Below are 14302 nucleotides of genomic sequence, written 5' to 3'. Positions count from 1 at the left end.
GGGGGGGAGTGATATCAATCTTCTTATTTAACTCTCAGCAAGAAAATGCTCTTCTACTTTCCAGTTCCTATCTGTGTCAACACCACAGTAAAGGTTGTAATACACACAGTAAATATTCAGAAGATTGACTTTAATGTGCGATTGTTTGTCCTCGTTTCAGGCCAAGCAGAAGGATGGGCCCGATCAGAGCGAGGCGTCGACCATGGCTTCTCCCGGGGCAGAGGAGGAGCCTTTCTCCTGGCCGGGGCCCAAAACTCTTCACCTGCGGCGAACCTCTCAGGGCTTCGGCTTCACACTGCGACACTTCATCGTCTACCCGCCTGAGTCTGCTGTCCACAACTCTCTGAAGGTGACTGAATGTTATCCCTTACCCTTCTGATGACACCAGCAACTAAAGAAAGAAAAAGAAAAAACGTTATCCCATCTATCAGTTGCAATTTTGAGCTCTGTAATTGTTTCAAATAGACAAGACATTCTGAAAGTAAATGTTAGAAAATATACACACACTTCCTAAGTAAATACACTTTTGTTGACTCAAGTGATCTGCTTCAGCCTTCAAGGAACTTAGAGGATCAAAATGAGTTTAGGATGCTGTCATAGCAATCTTTGCTAAAAGAGACATTATATTAAAAACATTTAAATAATCTCCATGTCAGTTTAAAGGAAATGTAAGTAAATCAATCTTAATTTGACGGTTTTGTTATTTGGAATTTCTACCATCAGGATCACTCACTTTGCTCTTGTGATTGCAACGATTAGAAAACACCTGATTCATGTGACACAAGGGGAAAACATAATTAGAAACATTACTTTAAGCTGCTTTTTGAACACGGTCTAAGACAAACACCTCGATATTTAGTGCGGCTGGGACATTAGAGATTCACACTAGTTACTTATTGCATACAGTATGCACTATTAATCATTCTAAATAAAGCATACAAATAGATACAGCATAGCTCAGACTGACTGGAAAGCGATGGAAAAGAGGTGGGTCTTAAGGCGGGACTTAAATGCACCAAATGTTTATTTTTATGAAATCCTCAATGTAAGTTACACCGAAACAAGAGACTCTCTGTGTCTCCTCGTCTGCATACTTAGATCTTTGATATTTAATGTAGTCACGGAAAAACCTACTTGGAATTTGTATGTTATATAGAATTGGGATACAGCTTAGGTTATTTCAATGCTATCTATAGTACATACTTCATTAGCACTCAACCTGTTCATCAAGTGTTCGACTGGCACATTGTTTTAATGTTTAAATGTTATGTCGGGCATGTAGCAAGCGTCCCTGACTTCTATCATCCCACCTTGGAAGTCTGCCAGCCATTCTCTGGATAACATCTGTACCAATCTAGCCTTTGGTATTAATCTTTAAGTTACATCACTTCCTGGTCCTAATGGGCACAGTGTGAAACACACTCAAGGGCTTCTCCAAGAGTCAAAGACGCTCGTCAGCTTTCTCAGAGCTTATCATGGCCTCCTGACGATTAGGTTTTGTTAGTGATAATCCTGGACGAGTTGCGTTTACTTTTCACTGAAGTGTATTTTGACAACCTCTTCAGTTTGCACAGAAGGGTTTCCTACAAAGTTAGCATAGTTCCTTCTGTTTATAGCTTTTGGCTTAGCTTCTGCACGTTGAAAAAGAAACTGTGGCATGACAATTAGGATTGTCAGACATGTGTGTAACCAGAAAGATATACAGTTTGTCCCAGAAGACTTCTTGGGTATCACAATGTTGTGTCTGCCTCCTCTAAAGTCCAACACATTTTGTTTGTTATCTGAAAAACTAGACATTTCTCATGCAGTGGTCTAAGATGCATACAAGGCAAATGAAGGCATTCAATTCATTGTAGAACTCTGGAGAGTAATGGTTCTTCCTAATTATTCTCCTGCTCTGTATTTACAGCTTCACTCTAATCCCTTCTCTGTGTTTTTAAAAAAAACGTTACCTTGCAATTGCTACGTTCAATAAAGCAATATCACGCAGTAATCACAGGACGCCACAGTGGTAGACATGGGATTTCCAAATCTTTACAGCAATATGATTACTGTGACATCATATGTACCATCTTAAGTTATACCCTAGTCTCCTGCAGTCTCCTTGAGTCTGCTCTGGCCTTCTTATCATAAGACATGATTCTGGGAAATGTTCAAACTGAAGCTTTACATTTCAATCCGTCAGGTCACACTCACTGTACAGCCACAAGCGTTACTTGCATTACGTAACCCTAACCGGGGGAGGGTAACGAAAAACTCGTAAATTCATCACATTTCATTGTAATTACTTTCAGCGTCTTGGGTTGGAGCGCTTGATTAATCACAGTTTGAGGATATTGGGGTTAGCTTCAAGAGGGTCAGATGGTCTTAAGGAAAGCCTTGTGAGAGATGGGAGCCTTTAAGGATACATGGAGAACATATGTGTCACTGAGGGGAGATGGATTAAAGAGGGAGTGTGTGGATTTTCACTGGGACTCGGAAGGAAACTACGGTTTTATGCGTTGAGGAAATGGAAAACAAACCAACGAGGCTTTGAAGTGGCTTTTTGATTGCCTGCCATAGCCACAAGGCTTGTCACCTCTTGTGTTGTTTGCCACAACAGCTTTAATTATGTAGATCTGTTCCATGATAATGAACACTTTTTCTCTGTGGGTCATCTCCTTTTATGGTTGTGACCAACTCTTCTTTTGATAATCTATTAGTTGTTCAGTCTATAAAATGTCAAAAGATCTTTAAAACCTCGATAACAAAACCATTTTTGCCACCAACAGAAAGTCGACAGTTTGTGCCCAACATTCAATATTTTTTAGCTCTGGTTTTGGTCTCTACCAACTGCTGAGGGAAAAACAAATCTCTTGCTAACTTTTTCTGCTGGTCAGTGCTTGGCAGATAAGCTTACTAGGTGATAAGCAGAAGGATTCATGTGGAAATTGGCCTAAAAAAGTGCAATTTTTTTTCATGAAACAAACAATAATAATGCAAATTAGAGTTTTAGTCAAAGGGAATTTGTCTGTCTAGGCCTAAACACTCAACTTGATATTACATTTATAAAACATTTACAGGGATGTAAACAAGCAAAAAATGGAAATCACATTTCAGGCTGCAAATTAGTGCCGTTTTTCTAGATCCAAGGTTGGTTGAAGTTGATTTGTTAATGAAAAAGGATTTGGGAATGAAGACACATTTTAACTAAAGATGATGTACCAGAATACTACAAATGAAACTTGTGAATGCAATTTGAATTACAAATCAATATTGACTGACTTTCTCTTTGCTTACAGGATGAAGACAATGGCAGCCGTGGTAAGTGTAAAAAAACCGTTTACTTTTCTCTCTTTTTTAAATTTTGATCACTGATGCGTTTGAGACACACTCTGCTCTGGGACATCAGGTGTTGCAATATCAGCAGCACAGAAACCATTAACTCTCGGCTATTCTTCAGTAGCTTCCAAATAAAGGGGGGAAATTAGGATTGACAGTCCATTAGTCTAATGTATTCTCACTCCTTGTAGAGTGAAATGTATTCATTTTGATGATTCGTTCTGTGTCCGTCTGCACATTTCATTAGCTTTTGTAGTTCAGTTGCATTGATTGCTTTATAAATGAACTGAAGTGACCCAGGAATGGATCTGAAGCCAGTGTGAATAGGATGTTTCAGGTGAAGCAACCTTTTCTGCAGGCTGTTCTGTGGTGTTTAAAGCTTTGCTCTCCAGAATGGCAGTCGGAGCTGTGCCGTTGGCTTGGCAAGGCCTCAGCATTCCTCAGAGCATCCAGCTTGTCATTCCGGTCCCTTAGTATTCTGTTCACGTCTGCAGCCCAGCATGAATGCAGGAGGATTGCTCCGCCGCGCTTCACCACAAGCATTCTTAAACATCTGAAGTCTATGTGGCATGTAGAAACACAAACAGGCTCTGATAAACATACAGAATGAACAGTGGTCTTACAAAAATAACCTATTGCATTATTATTTCAATAAAGGTCCAGCAATGTTTCCTATACTCCAGTGTTTGTTAGAGCTTTCCTTTTCAAAACAAACCAAAAACTTTCTGGCAGACACACCACTTTTTGCCTGTAATAAATGGGAAACAGGGAGAAGATTATCATCATTAGCTGTTTGTTTGGCTTGTAATGAACCCAAAGCCCTACCAGGTGTGATCCGGTGGATTGTTTTGGCATGAGTGGACAGTGAAAGTGAAGAAACCAGGGTTAGAGGAGGGTGAGCGCCGCGCTTTGTGATAATTCTGACTCTTAAAACCCCTCTCAACGGGAAATTGAGAGATTCCTGTAAGTGTCCCTCATCATCCCGCTTGGCCCTTGGTATCACATTCCTCACACTACCCCCCTCCCGACCCTTTTTAACCCCTCTGTGTCCACTCTCCTCATTCAACACTGGCCTCGAAAACATTAAACAACTCACACACCAGGGCCCTGCTGTGGCAACAGGAAACCCTGCAGGGAATTGATGTGTCTACACATTTTCAAACTTGAATTCCCTACCTATAAGAAGCCATGTAGAACCCATGTGTGATTGTGTGTGTGTCGTTTGTCATTAAGTAGTATCTGGGAAGGGCATGTGAACCATTTTGCTAAGCTCAATAGATGTTGAATAATGCTCCTCGCCTGCAGAGCCCCCTGCTGCCACAGGAAGTCACTTGGCTCTCTTCCAGCCTCACAAACCCTCCTCTGCCTCTCAGCAGGATCAGAGACTCAGCAAAGGGAATGCTGACAGGTAGCAGGGCCACAGCTGATTGCAACATTGATCAATAATTAACATTATATAAAGTGATGCAATTCTTCTGTCAAGTGAAAATCTTGTTTTTCCAAATCTTTGGATATATTTTTTGTAATGGTATCTTGCAGTAATTGAGCATTAGGTTTGAAGAAAAATTATGTTGAGTCTTAAGCCGACAAACATTTAAAAAAACAATTGAAATATCCGAATTTTCTTTCGAAAGAGACAGCGTTTTAAAAGGTGATGAAAGGTTTACATTTACATCAATGTTTTTAAAGGAAAGTGATGAACACTAACATACAAAGTTTTGCAAATAAATGTGACTTCTTGACACAGAGCTCGGGTTTTAACAAATATAAACAAAACGTTACCAGTGAAGACATAATGAGTTTTAAAGGTATATCATATAGTAGTATTAACCAGTAATAGAAGTAAGTACTTATTTTAAATTAAATAAAAAATAGAAACTTAAAGACTGAGGCACAATGTGATATCATGAGTGAGAAGATTTATTTGTAGGCTTATATTCTACGTCATAGGGAAATGGAGGTATAAAAAAGCAGATTTGATATGGGTTTTCAACTTCTAGACATTTTGCTTTTGTGTCACTTCTTACTGATGACATCAAATTGTTGTTGTTGCTATGTGATAACACCACAGACTGCTGTTCAAAAACACCCCTAACATCATCAAAAAAACACGTAAACAAACAAAGACCTACAGATCGAAAAATTAAATTGGATTATGCATATTTCACTTGTTTTCTGTGCACGAGTGAGGTCTGTGAGGTTCACTGCAGCCTCATGCCTCCCCAGCGCTCTGCACTGCAGTTTATTTGCTTGACTCTGGGCCAGTGTGTGATGAGGTTGTTGGTGTTTGGAGAGAGAAGGTGGGGAGGGGGGGGGGTGCCTGCTGACCGCATGTTGACTAGCTGGGTGTTGCCGCTGGAAACGCTTCAAACCTCCAGAAATAACACACACACAGACCCACACACATTGACGCAGATACAAACGTAAACATTGATGTACAGTGTGTAGGTGCATGGTGGAAACAGAGGAATAATGTGTGTCTGTGTCCAGTATGGATCTGTTTATTTCCTTACACAGCAGTTGTCTACATACCAAATCTTCCCCTCTATCTCACTTCCTCTCTTCTTCCCTCCCTCCTCTGTCTGTCTGTCTGTCTCTCCCTTTCCTGTATCTCTTTCTCTTCAGCTGCATATTTTTGCAAGTTGTTGAAGGGTAAAATCCAAATGAGGCATTTTGTGTTATGCTTATGAAGCTGTGGTACCACAGAATCATGAAAAAGTCTCCATCTGTTCAAATATTTGTATTTCATTCAATGTGAAACACTTTTCTCTGCAGATACCTGCTTTATTTCCCCTTTTTTGACAAATGTTGGTTCGTTCCCATGAAGTCTGCAGAGCCAATGTAATGTAGCGCAAGCAAAAATAATTCCCCAGTATTCTCCAGTGGGCCTTGAAATGCCCCACCTTCTTTAACAAAGCTGTGTCCAAAGTTTTGTCTTACTCTGCTTTTCTCCTTCTATCCGATTTAAATTGTACACTTGGTGATGTCTTTCTTTCTCTCTCTGTTCCTTTATTGTTTTGATTTTACTTCAGCACTCACTAAATGCTTTACTTGATCCAATTAGGCCTTACACTCTTAAAATAACTTGTGTTTAACTTAATTCTGGATACAAGTAGATTTTACAACCATTTCTATTTTCTTTGAGTGTGAGTAGGAGTAGTTGTACATTTCCCACCCACATAGAAGTTGTTAAACATTATGACTTTTTTAGGCAAATATCCAAACTGTTGGCCCTTCTCTCGTTACTGTTCCCTTTTATCTCACACATGCAGTTTACAATTATAATAATGGCAGGTTTATCACTTAAAATTCCAAGTTATTTGAGAAAGTTGGTTCTTGGTAATTTTAGTCAGAGGTAGACAAAGGCAGGTTTTCGTTTCTAGCTGACAATCGTACATGTTCTAGTCGCTAGCAGATTAGCTTAGATAGCTAGCTAATGAAGCTAACTTCAACTGCATGTTTAGATAAGACTGAAAACACAGTGGGTGTTTCTCAATGTCGAGGACGCTTCCTTGGTAGGACAAGTCCCTCCGAGTCAGGTCCTTCAGAAGCGAGGCAAGAATCCTTCCTAGCCTCGGAAAACGAAGAATTGTGGAACAGGCTAACAGGTGTGCAGGTGTGCGTCATATGAGAGGCCCCACCTTAAATGGAGCGCGATTTCCTTGAAAGATTTGGAAATTGGTCCGTGCGCAAAGCATTGTTGGGATTTTAAGACCGCGGAGGATACACATGTGCAGCCTCGAAATTTCCCGCAACGAAGGACGCCGGCCTCGATAGAATTCCGAGCATCCTGGACATTGGAACAGTCCTTCGGCGGGACTTGATGACGTAGCATCCTTGAAATAGTGGCTCTGGAGCAGCCTTCCTCGACATTGAGAAACACCCAGGCCGTTTCAATCGCGAGGATGCTTGCTTGGTAGCACATGTCTTCCGAGTCACTTGCTTCAGAAGCTAGGCAAGAATCCTTCCTGGCATTTGGAAAACGAAGAGTGGAACAGGCTAGCAAGTGTGCAAGTTTGCGTCATATGAGAGGCCCCCCCTTACATTTTCCGCCACAGATTTGGGGAAATTGGTCCGTGCGCAAAGCATTGTGGGGATTTTAGGGACGCAAAGTCTACCCATGTGCAGCCTCGAAACTACTCCCAAACCAAGGACGCGGCCACGGTGGAATTCCAAGTATGCTGGAGATTGGAACAGTCCTTCGGCGACACTCGATGACGTAGCATTCTTGAAATATTGGCTTGGAAGACAGTTTCCTCGAGATTGAGAAACGGCCCCAGTCTTCGACTGACTCAATAAATGTTTGGAAGTGAACATACTTACAGTAGAGGGGTTTTTAACACATTTGATTCCTATACTTGGTTTAATGTAAAAAGTCTGAGGCTGAAGCTACATTTTTCAAGGCAAAAAGTTAGAATCTTCATCCCATGGTGATTGGTGTAGAGTTGTTATTTTTTTGTAGCTAGGTAGTTTGTGTATCCTTTAATAAAATGGTTTTAAGGAAAATGCAAGATCAGTAACATGCTGTTTGATATAAATAAAATAAAGTTTCAGGGAGCAACTTCAACACAGAAGGGATACTTTTTAGCCTAAACCCCCACACACGTATGTGGTTAGTGCTGTTTTAGGTATAAGCTTGTAAAGCTGTACATGCTAATGATTGGAGCTAACATTAGAGCATAAAAAAAGGTTTGGTCCATTCCGTTCACTTTTGCTCATGTGTTTTTATTTTTGGAAAGGCTACATAAAATTGACCCCACCCTAAGTTCTCATTCATTTGGCTTATTTACATTTTTCTTAAAGCAATAGACAGTATTTTAGGCTTTAATCAACCCATCTGTTTCCAGATGTTTGTCACTTGTTCTCTCAGTTGAGAGTCAACTTAAACCGCCTTGATGGATATTTTTGCTTGTTTTAAAGAAACAAAACAAAACACTTTTTATGCCATGTGGTCAGTACATATCCTCTTTCCCCTGGGTGGAATTTGATATTTGGAATTCCAAAAAAAAGTGATGGAAAGAACTTCCCTACCTTCCTGTCTGTCCTGGAAAAACACCAGATCTGTGTGTCTGTGTGTTTTTGTGTGAATGTGATATAGCAGTGTTTCTACATTGGCATGTCTCTCCAAGGATAGGAATGTTATATTCATGGAAGTGACTTATTTTGAAATGATCCCATCAGGAATTAAAATGTTCCTGTCAAATATTTGTTATCAACCCAAATATATTTGTATTGGTTTACTCATTGGCAAATAATTACAACAAGTATGAAACAAGTTAGCGATGTCCGAGGTAATTTGGAAGCAGTTTGACAAAAAAACCTAACTCAATGTCCACTTACAAGCTTTTTCCAGAGCTTTTAACAACTACTCTTCATCAGCTGATAGAGTTTGCTCCGTTGCCATGGCAGTAGCTCAGTTGTCTCTGTTTTTGGTCTGTGGTCTCTGGCCTCAAATATGAATGGATGGGTCATGGGATAAGAAATAAGTTGTCTCTGTGACAACAACTGAGACAAACACCCAAGGACACACTGAATATGAGAAATGTAGGCTGATGTTTTTGAGCTGACTTTTGAAACAACATCCACAACATTAATCTTGCTGCAATTTAGAAATTATGTATATAATATATCATATTCAATCACTTGAATATAGATTATTATTGCTCTATTCCACTATTTCACTTTTTTTTGTATTTACTTGCACTATTTTTTCTGTTTTTCTGTTTTATTGTGTTGCACTGTTGGAGGAGCCTGTGACCTAATATTTTCATCGTCATAACTACACTGTAGCTATGTACGTATGACCAATAAAAGCCTTGAACCTTGAACCTTGAATGTATTGTTACCAAATCATTTNTACGCCCTTTTACGAAGTGACACGCCGCTCCTCTCTGGTTTGTGCCTGTTTCACACAACAAGTACGCATCTTTACGCACTTAATGACGTCAATCCGTGCAACTTTATTGCAAAATTACTTCAACTGATGTCATATAAGTATAAAACAGTCACGAAAGTACAGTTAAACCGTTTTGTATTTGTATTTACTAGCACCACTACTCTTACCAATTAATCCTAAAGTTTTAGCCACTCACTATCGACGACTTAAAGGAGCGCACACACCCTACACTATATTTTTGTTTTAGCTAATAAAAAGATCATCCCCACATTTGAGTTTCACCTACTCTGTGTAATATCACGAAAAGTAACAGTTAAACCGCTTGTATACTATGTAATTTAAGTCACCAAGAGTTGATCCAGTCCTGGAGCCCTGGGGTGAAAAGGAATCAGTTACTCTAGCGCTGGGCTTTAAAACTTGGTGAGTTTAGATAAGTTGTTCTTTACAAGACATTAATATATAAATGTAAAAAGTCCGCTAAATGTTATAATTAATTTCACTTCATGTCACTAATTATAGGGGCAATATAGGGAAGTGTATTGATTTCAATACGAAAATTTATTCCAAATTACTCTACTACCTTAGGTCGACTTTTGGAAACCATAAATTTTGTATTTTCCGTATGTACGACTTTGGTTGGGGTCTTCCCCCCAGACCCCTAAGAGGGGGTCCTCTAAAAACTTCCTCCGGCTTCCCCCAAAACTTCAAAATTAGTCGAAGGAATTTCCCTGCGATGTTCGAAATTATTGATATTTATCGGAACGGTATCGTACCTTCTTTTTTAAACTGATGGTTCGAGATTACTGGTAGCCCAATATTTCATTGCACAACAGTTGTTGGGAGGCTGTCACTGGCTCTTTAAGGACAGAGGTGTCAGTCCACTGTCTGTTAGAGCCCGGAGTGGTGTGTACTGTTAACGAATGACCTTTCATGTACGTAGGAGACTTGTTGTGATGTTTTTATTTATAGCTCCACAGTCCCACCATCGCCATATAAGTATAAGAAAACATTAGAAGTATCAAATTCAAATGAGCAGATGAGATTTACTGAGCAGAGTTCATTCTTGTTACCGGGTAACTTGTTAACATTTTGGGCACTGAGATTTTCCCTTCAGTGCCACCTCAGGCCAGAATATCATGGAGGAATCCTTTTCATTTCATTTCAAACCTTTATTTAACCAGGTGGTCCCATTGATATCATCCATCTCTTTTTCAAAGGAGACCTTTTAGTTTTAGCTTCTATGAACTTTTCTCTAGCACCCTCCTTTAGACAGATGTTACTGGTGAAGCTCTACAGTAGGAATAGCAAAGTTATTCATGTGTTTATGTCATGTCTTTACAACTTTGGGGTGTAATGAAAGCAGGATTTCAGACTTTGATGCTTCTACTTTGAAAGCATCACGTGTTATAAATGGAATGATTTCAAGCCAGTTATTGCACACACGGCAGAGCTAGTGAGAAATTATGAGCTGCAAAGGTATCAACAAGTAAAATACTTTATCTCAGTTAACATATTGCTGTTTTAAGTCTGGTATTGTCACATTTAAGATACTGGTAATTTAATTATTACCAGTCATTACTGTTAAGATACTGTTGATGGACATGTGTTTAGTATAAAGCCTAAACACATCAGAATCTGAGCATGAGCTCAGTTGGATTTCCTATCCCAGTATTGATCATATGATTATGTGTTGAGCCTTAAACCAGCTCGAGCATGGACATGAGAGCACAGCTGTTGCTAGATACTTTGGAGCTAGCAACATTGGACCTGACGCATCCATTCAGCCTGATTGTTGCCGAAAGGTCCCGCCTTTTATCATTAGTTCCTTAATGTGCATTTTCTCTTGCAACATAGTGAAAGATCATGCCGTCAGAGGAAACTCATGGAATACATTTGTTAAGATGATGAGAAAGGCAGGATTGTTGAATTTGTAAGGACTTATTTGGTTGAATTTGACACACCCACTATTGCAGCATGAAGTCACCTCTGAACACACAAGGGGCAGTTCTCAGGTTCAGGGGCCATTTCTATGGCGTTATATTTGTGCCTCTATCCTGAGCACGCAATGAAACATGTTGAGCATAGAAAATGCACATTAAGGAACTAATGATAAAAGGCGGGACCTTTCGGCAACAATCAGGCTGAATGGATGCGCACAGAGAAATATATTTTCTCTCACAAAACTCCTGCTCCGTGCGCAAGCAGACCGCTGAACGCGCTCTCTCTCCCTCGCTCGCTCGTCCTCTCCAGCCTGTGCGCGCTCAGCTTTGTCTGCGCTCGCTCAAGTTGTCACAGCGTTACAAATGTGCCACAAAACCAACCAATCGGAGAACTCGAGAAGGTCAATTCTGATTGGCTGGTCCAGCCCATGTAGAGAGAAGAGTTGCGACAAAGTAGGTTAGAGCCGGTACTTAGTGTCCTGGACAAAACTTTGAGAACAGTACTCTTGCCGTGTCTCGTGCTAGTCCGATAACGAAGGTGTGTCTGCACGCGACCGACCTGAGCACCTTTTACAATGACTCTGAATACTTGAAGCCGTTACTTCAAAAAAACATAACTGCCTCGTAGACGTAGGAGAACGACACGTCGAACTCCTACTGTTACCACCACGCCGGACCGATAGAACGACTACACAAATGGGTTTGAGTTGTCTCGAGTTGGATAGTGAGTCCCGTTCCTCAGTGTATAAGGACTTTGACATCTGTTTCAAGTTCCTAAGTGTTTTTTCGAGTTTGATCACCCTCTCCTTTACCTACTCCCTCGCCGTAATGAACGGTTGGAAATCTGGATCTTTTAGTCCTCGTAAAGTTTTACGTTTTAACCCCCCCCCCCACGATCACCTAGCGGCCTCGACAACTAATTGTAATTGTACGAATAATCATCAACATTCAAATGACGGAACGCCGGACATCGGTGGCAGGAACTACCTCGTATACACAACCCGACCTGGCATAAAATGTCCCTTTCCTACTCGTCTCTCATCTCATCAACAGCTAAAAAAAGACAAAAAGACACTTATAGACGGAGTGGGCGAGTCTGAAACTCCAACCGCGGCGATGATTTCTCTGCACAATGGTACTTTTTGGTTTGTTGCCACATCGACATAATTTCAAAGCAACACCTTTGCAGCACACAATTTAGACTAAAACAGTCTTTAGCCCTCCTTTTACGCCCTCTTTATACTGGGGCCCTCCTTTGGCCCTCTCTCGTTACTTTTAGCCCTCAGAGGTGCTTTTAGCCCCTCCAACTGTTCCGAATACCCTCTGCACTCGCACAAAGGGTGATGAGTTACGGGGTAGACGGTGTTGACGACAACAGTCCCCAGGTCACCAGTTTTGACCACGTTCGTGTGGACAGGTCTTGAGACGTGACTGAAAGTCGGTAATAAGAAGGCCTGTAACTTTTTTCAGTCTTTCTGACCTAACCCACTCCTTGGGGTAAGTAACACTCACTCTCGTCGTTGTCGGAAGGTCGTTACGACGTCCTCGGACGACTACCTTAATAAGTAGACTGGCAAGACCTTCTACCGTATACGAGACTCTTAAGTAACTGACTCAAAACCACACTACACCTCTACTTCCTTATAGGACTTGACCCTTTTGTAGGTGACTAACTTGAAACGGCAAACGCAAGATGCATAACCACACTCACTGGAAGAGTCGAAATTGGTGTGGTAAGTTTTTGGGTTCGTCTCGTTGGTCTGACCTACACCTCTGAGTGTATCAGTGTCGACAAAGCGTGTGATGGAGGTCTTATTTAGTTTTGAAGACATACTTTCTGTTCGTTTCGAGTTCACAGAGTAATTTGCGAAGTGATACTGACCACTTTTCTTTGACGCATCCGATAGACCTAAGACCCTGAAATAAAACGATTCACCAAAACAAAAGGCTTAATTCAATTAACGGACAATTTCCCCTGAATAAGTTCGAGGTCCAAATTCGGATTTACAATGTTTATATATCGTCTTCTATTCAATAATAAAACTAAAGTATAATAAATAACTAATATATAAATGAAAGTTCCGTTGTATAAAGTAAAAATATACTCACTAAATTCAATTTTAATTCTTTACGGATCTTAATCTACTAAGTTTAATTCCTCTACTTTATTTCAATAAAAGTAAGTTATTTAGTCAATGCAAGATGAACACTTCCTAGTAGTCGTGCATACTCACTCCCCCATTGAGTACCATACCTGTTTTCCGAGTCCCCCATGTGTTCTGTTTTTTCCAACCCTTGGTCGACTAATTACTGAATACAGGAGTTAATGGTCCCCTATGACTTTGGTGTACTTAATTTCTTTAGCCATGCTGTTAATAAGATTAGACTTAAAACTTTGGAAGGAGGGAGGGAGATTTATATCAGTTATTTGTAATCTACACTACAGAACTGATGGTGATGTTCAAATTCTTCTATTATAAACAAAATTTCTTAAGTTTCGTTATTTGTTGTCGTTGTCCGAGACATTGGTTCCGTTGCAATTGTCCATTTTTATCGAAAGTGTGATAATATCATATACAAGATGAAAACATTACGATACAATAAAGATAAAAGATAAATCTACAAAATGTAAAAGCTAACAAATTAGATAATAAATTGACAAGATTACATCATTTTAACCACCTTCGACTGTTAACTCGCCCGGGTCTGTTCGTCCCTCCGTTCTCCGTCTTACAGGGTTTATGTTGGGCCACACCCGTAAATAAGTTTAGTAATTTCTGGTACTAAGTGTCGGAGTTACGACAAGGGGACTGTCATTCGCGGTGTTCCCAGAGTGGGTGTGAGTGAGAACGTCGTATTTGTAAAGAGGGTTAACATCGTTATTTCATGAAGAAAAAATAGAATTAGGAGTTTATAGATAGTGTAAAATGAAAATTTTTTTGTTTGTATGTGTAACTCACATTGATGTAGTGTATAGCTATACAACACATGTATAACGTTTAGTTTTGGAACAACTGTTGATTAATGGTTTTTAACCGTAAAGATAGGACAATAACTTACGTAGTTCAGCACTAAGTTTACCGGTCGGTGCTTAAGGGCCTCTAGAAAGAATCAGAGAGACTTGGTGCACTGCTAAGTTCGTTAA

At 40.1% G+C, this 14302-nt stretch overlaps 1 protein-coding gene across 4 annotated transcripts in view; it reads left to right on the top strand.

The window, feature by feature from the left end:
- arhgap21a (Rho GTPase activating protein 21a) overlaps positions 1–14302 on the top strand; it is an 87535-nt gene that overhangs the window by 43944 nt on the left and 29289 nt on the right. For all 4 annotated transcript variants that reach the window (XM_010789811.1, XM_010789810.1, XM_010789809.1 and 1 more), the window contains 2 exons: positions 161–349; positions 3282–3303. In XM_010789811.1, coding sequence (XP_010788113.1) covers positions 161–349; positions 3282–3303 — 211 coding nt within the window. The remainder of the gene's footprint in view (positions 1–160; positions 350–3281; positions 3304–14302) is intronic.

Source organism: Notothenia coriiceps, unplaced genomic scaffold (assembly GCF_000735185.1).
Source record: "Notothenia coriiceps isolate Sejong01 unplaced genomic scaffold, NC01 NC01_scaffold00033415, whole genome shotgun sequence".
NCBI lineage: Eukaryota > Metazoa > Chordata > Actinopteri > Perciformes > Nototheniidae > Notothenia > Notothenia coriiceps.
Note: the sequence above shows the minus strand (reverse complement) of the source record. Positions and strands in the feature narration are given on the sequence as shown.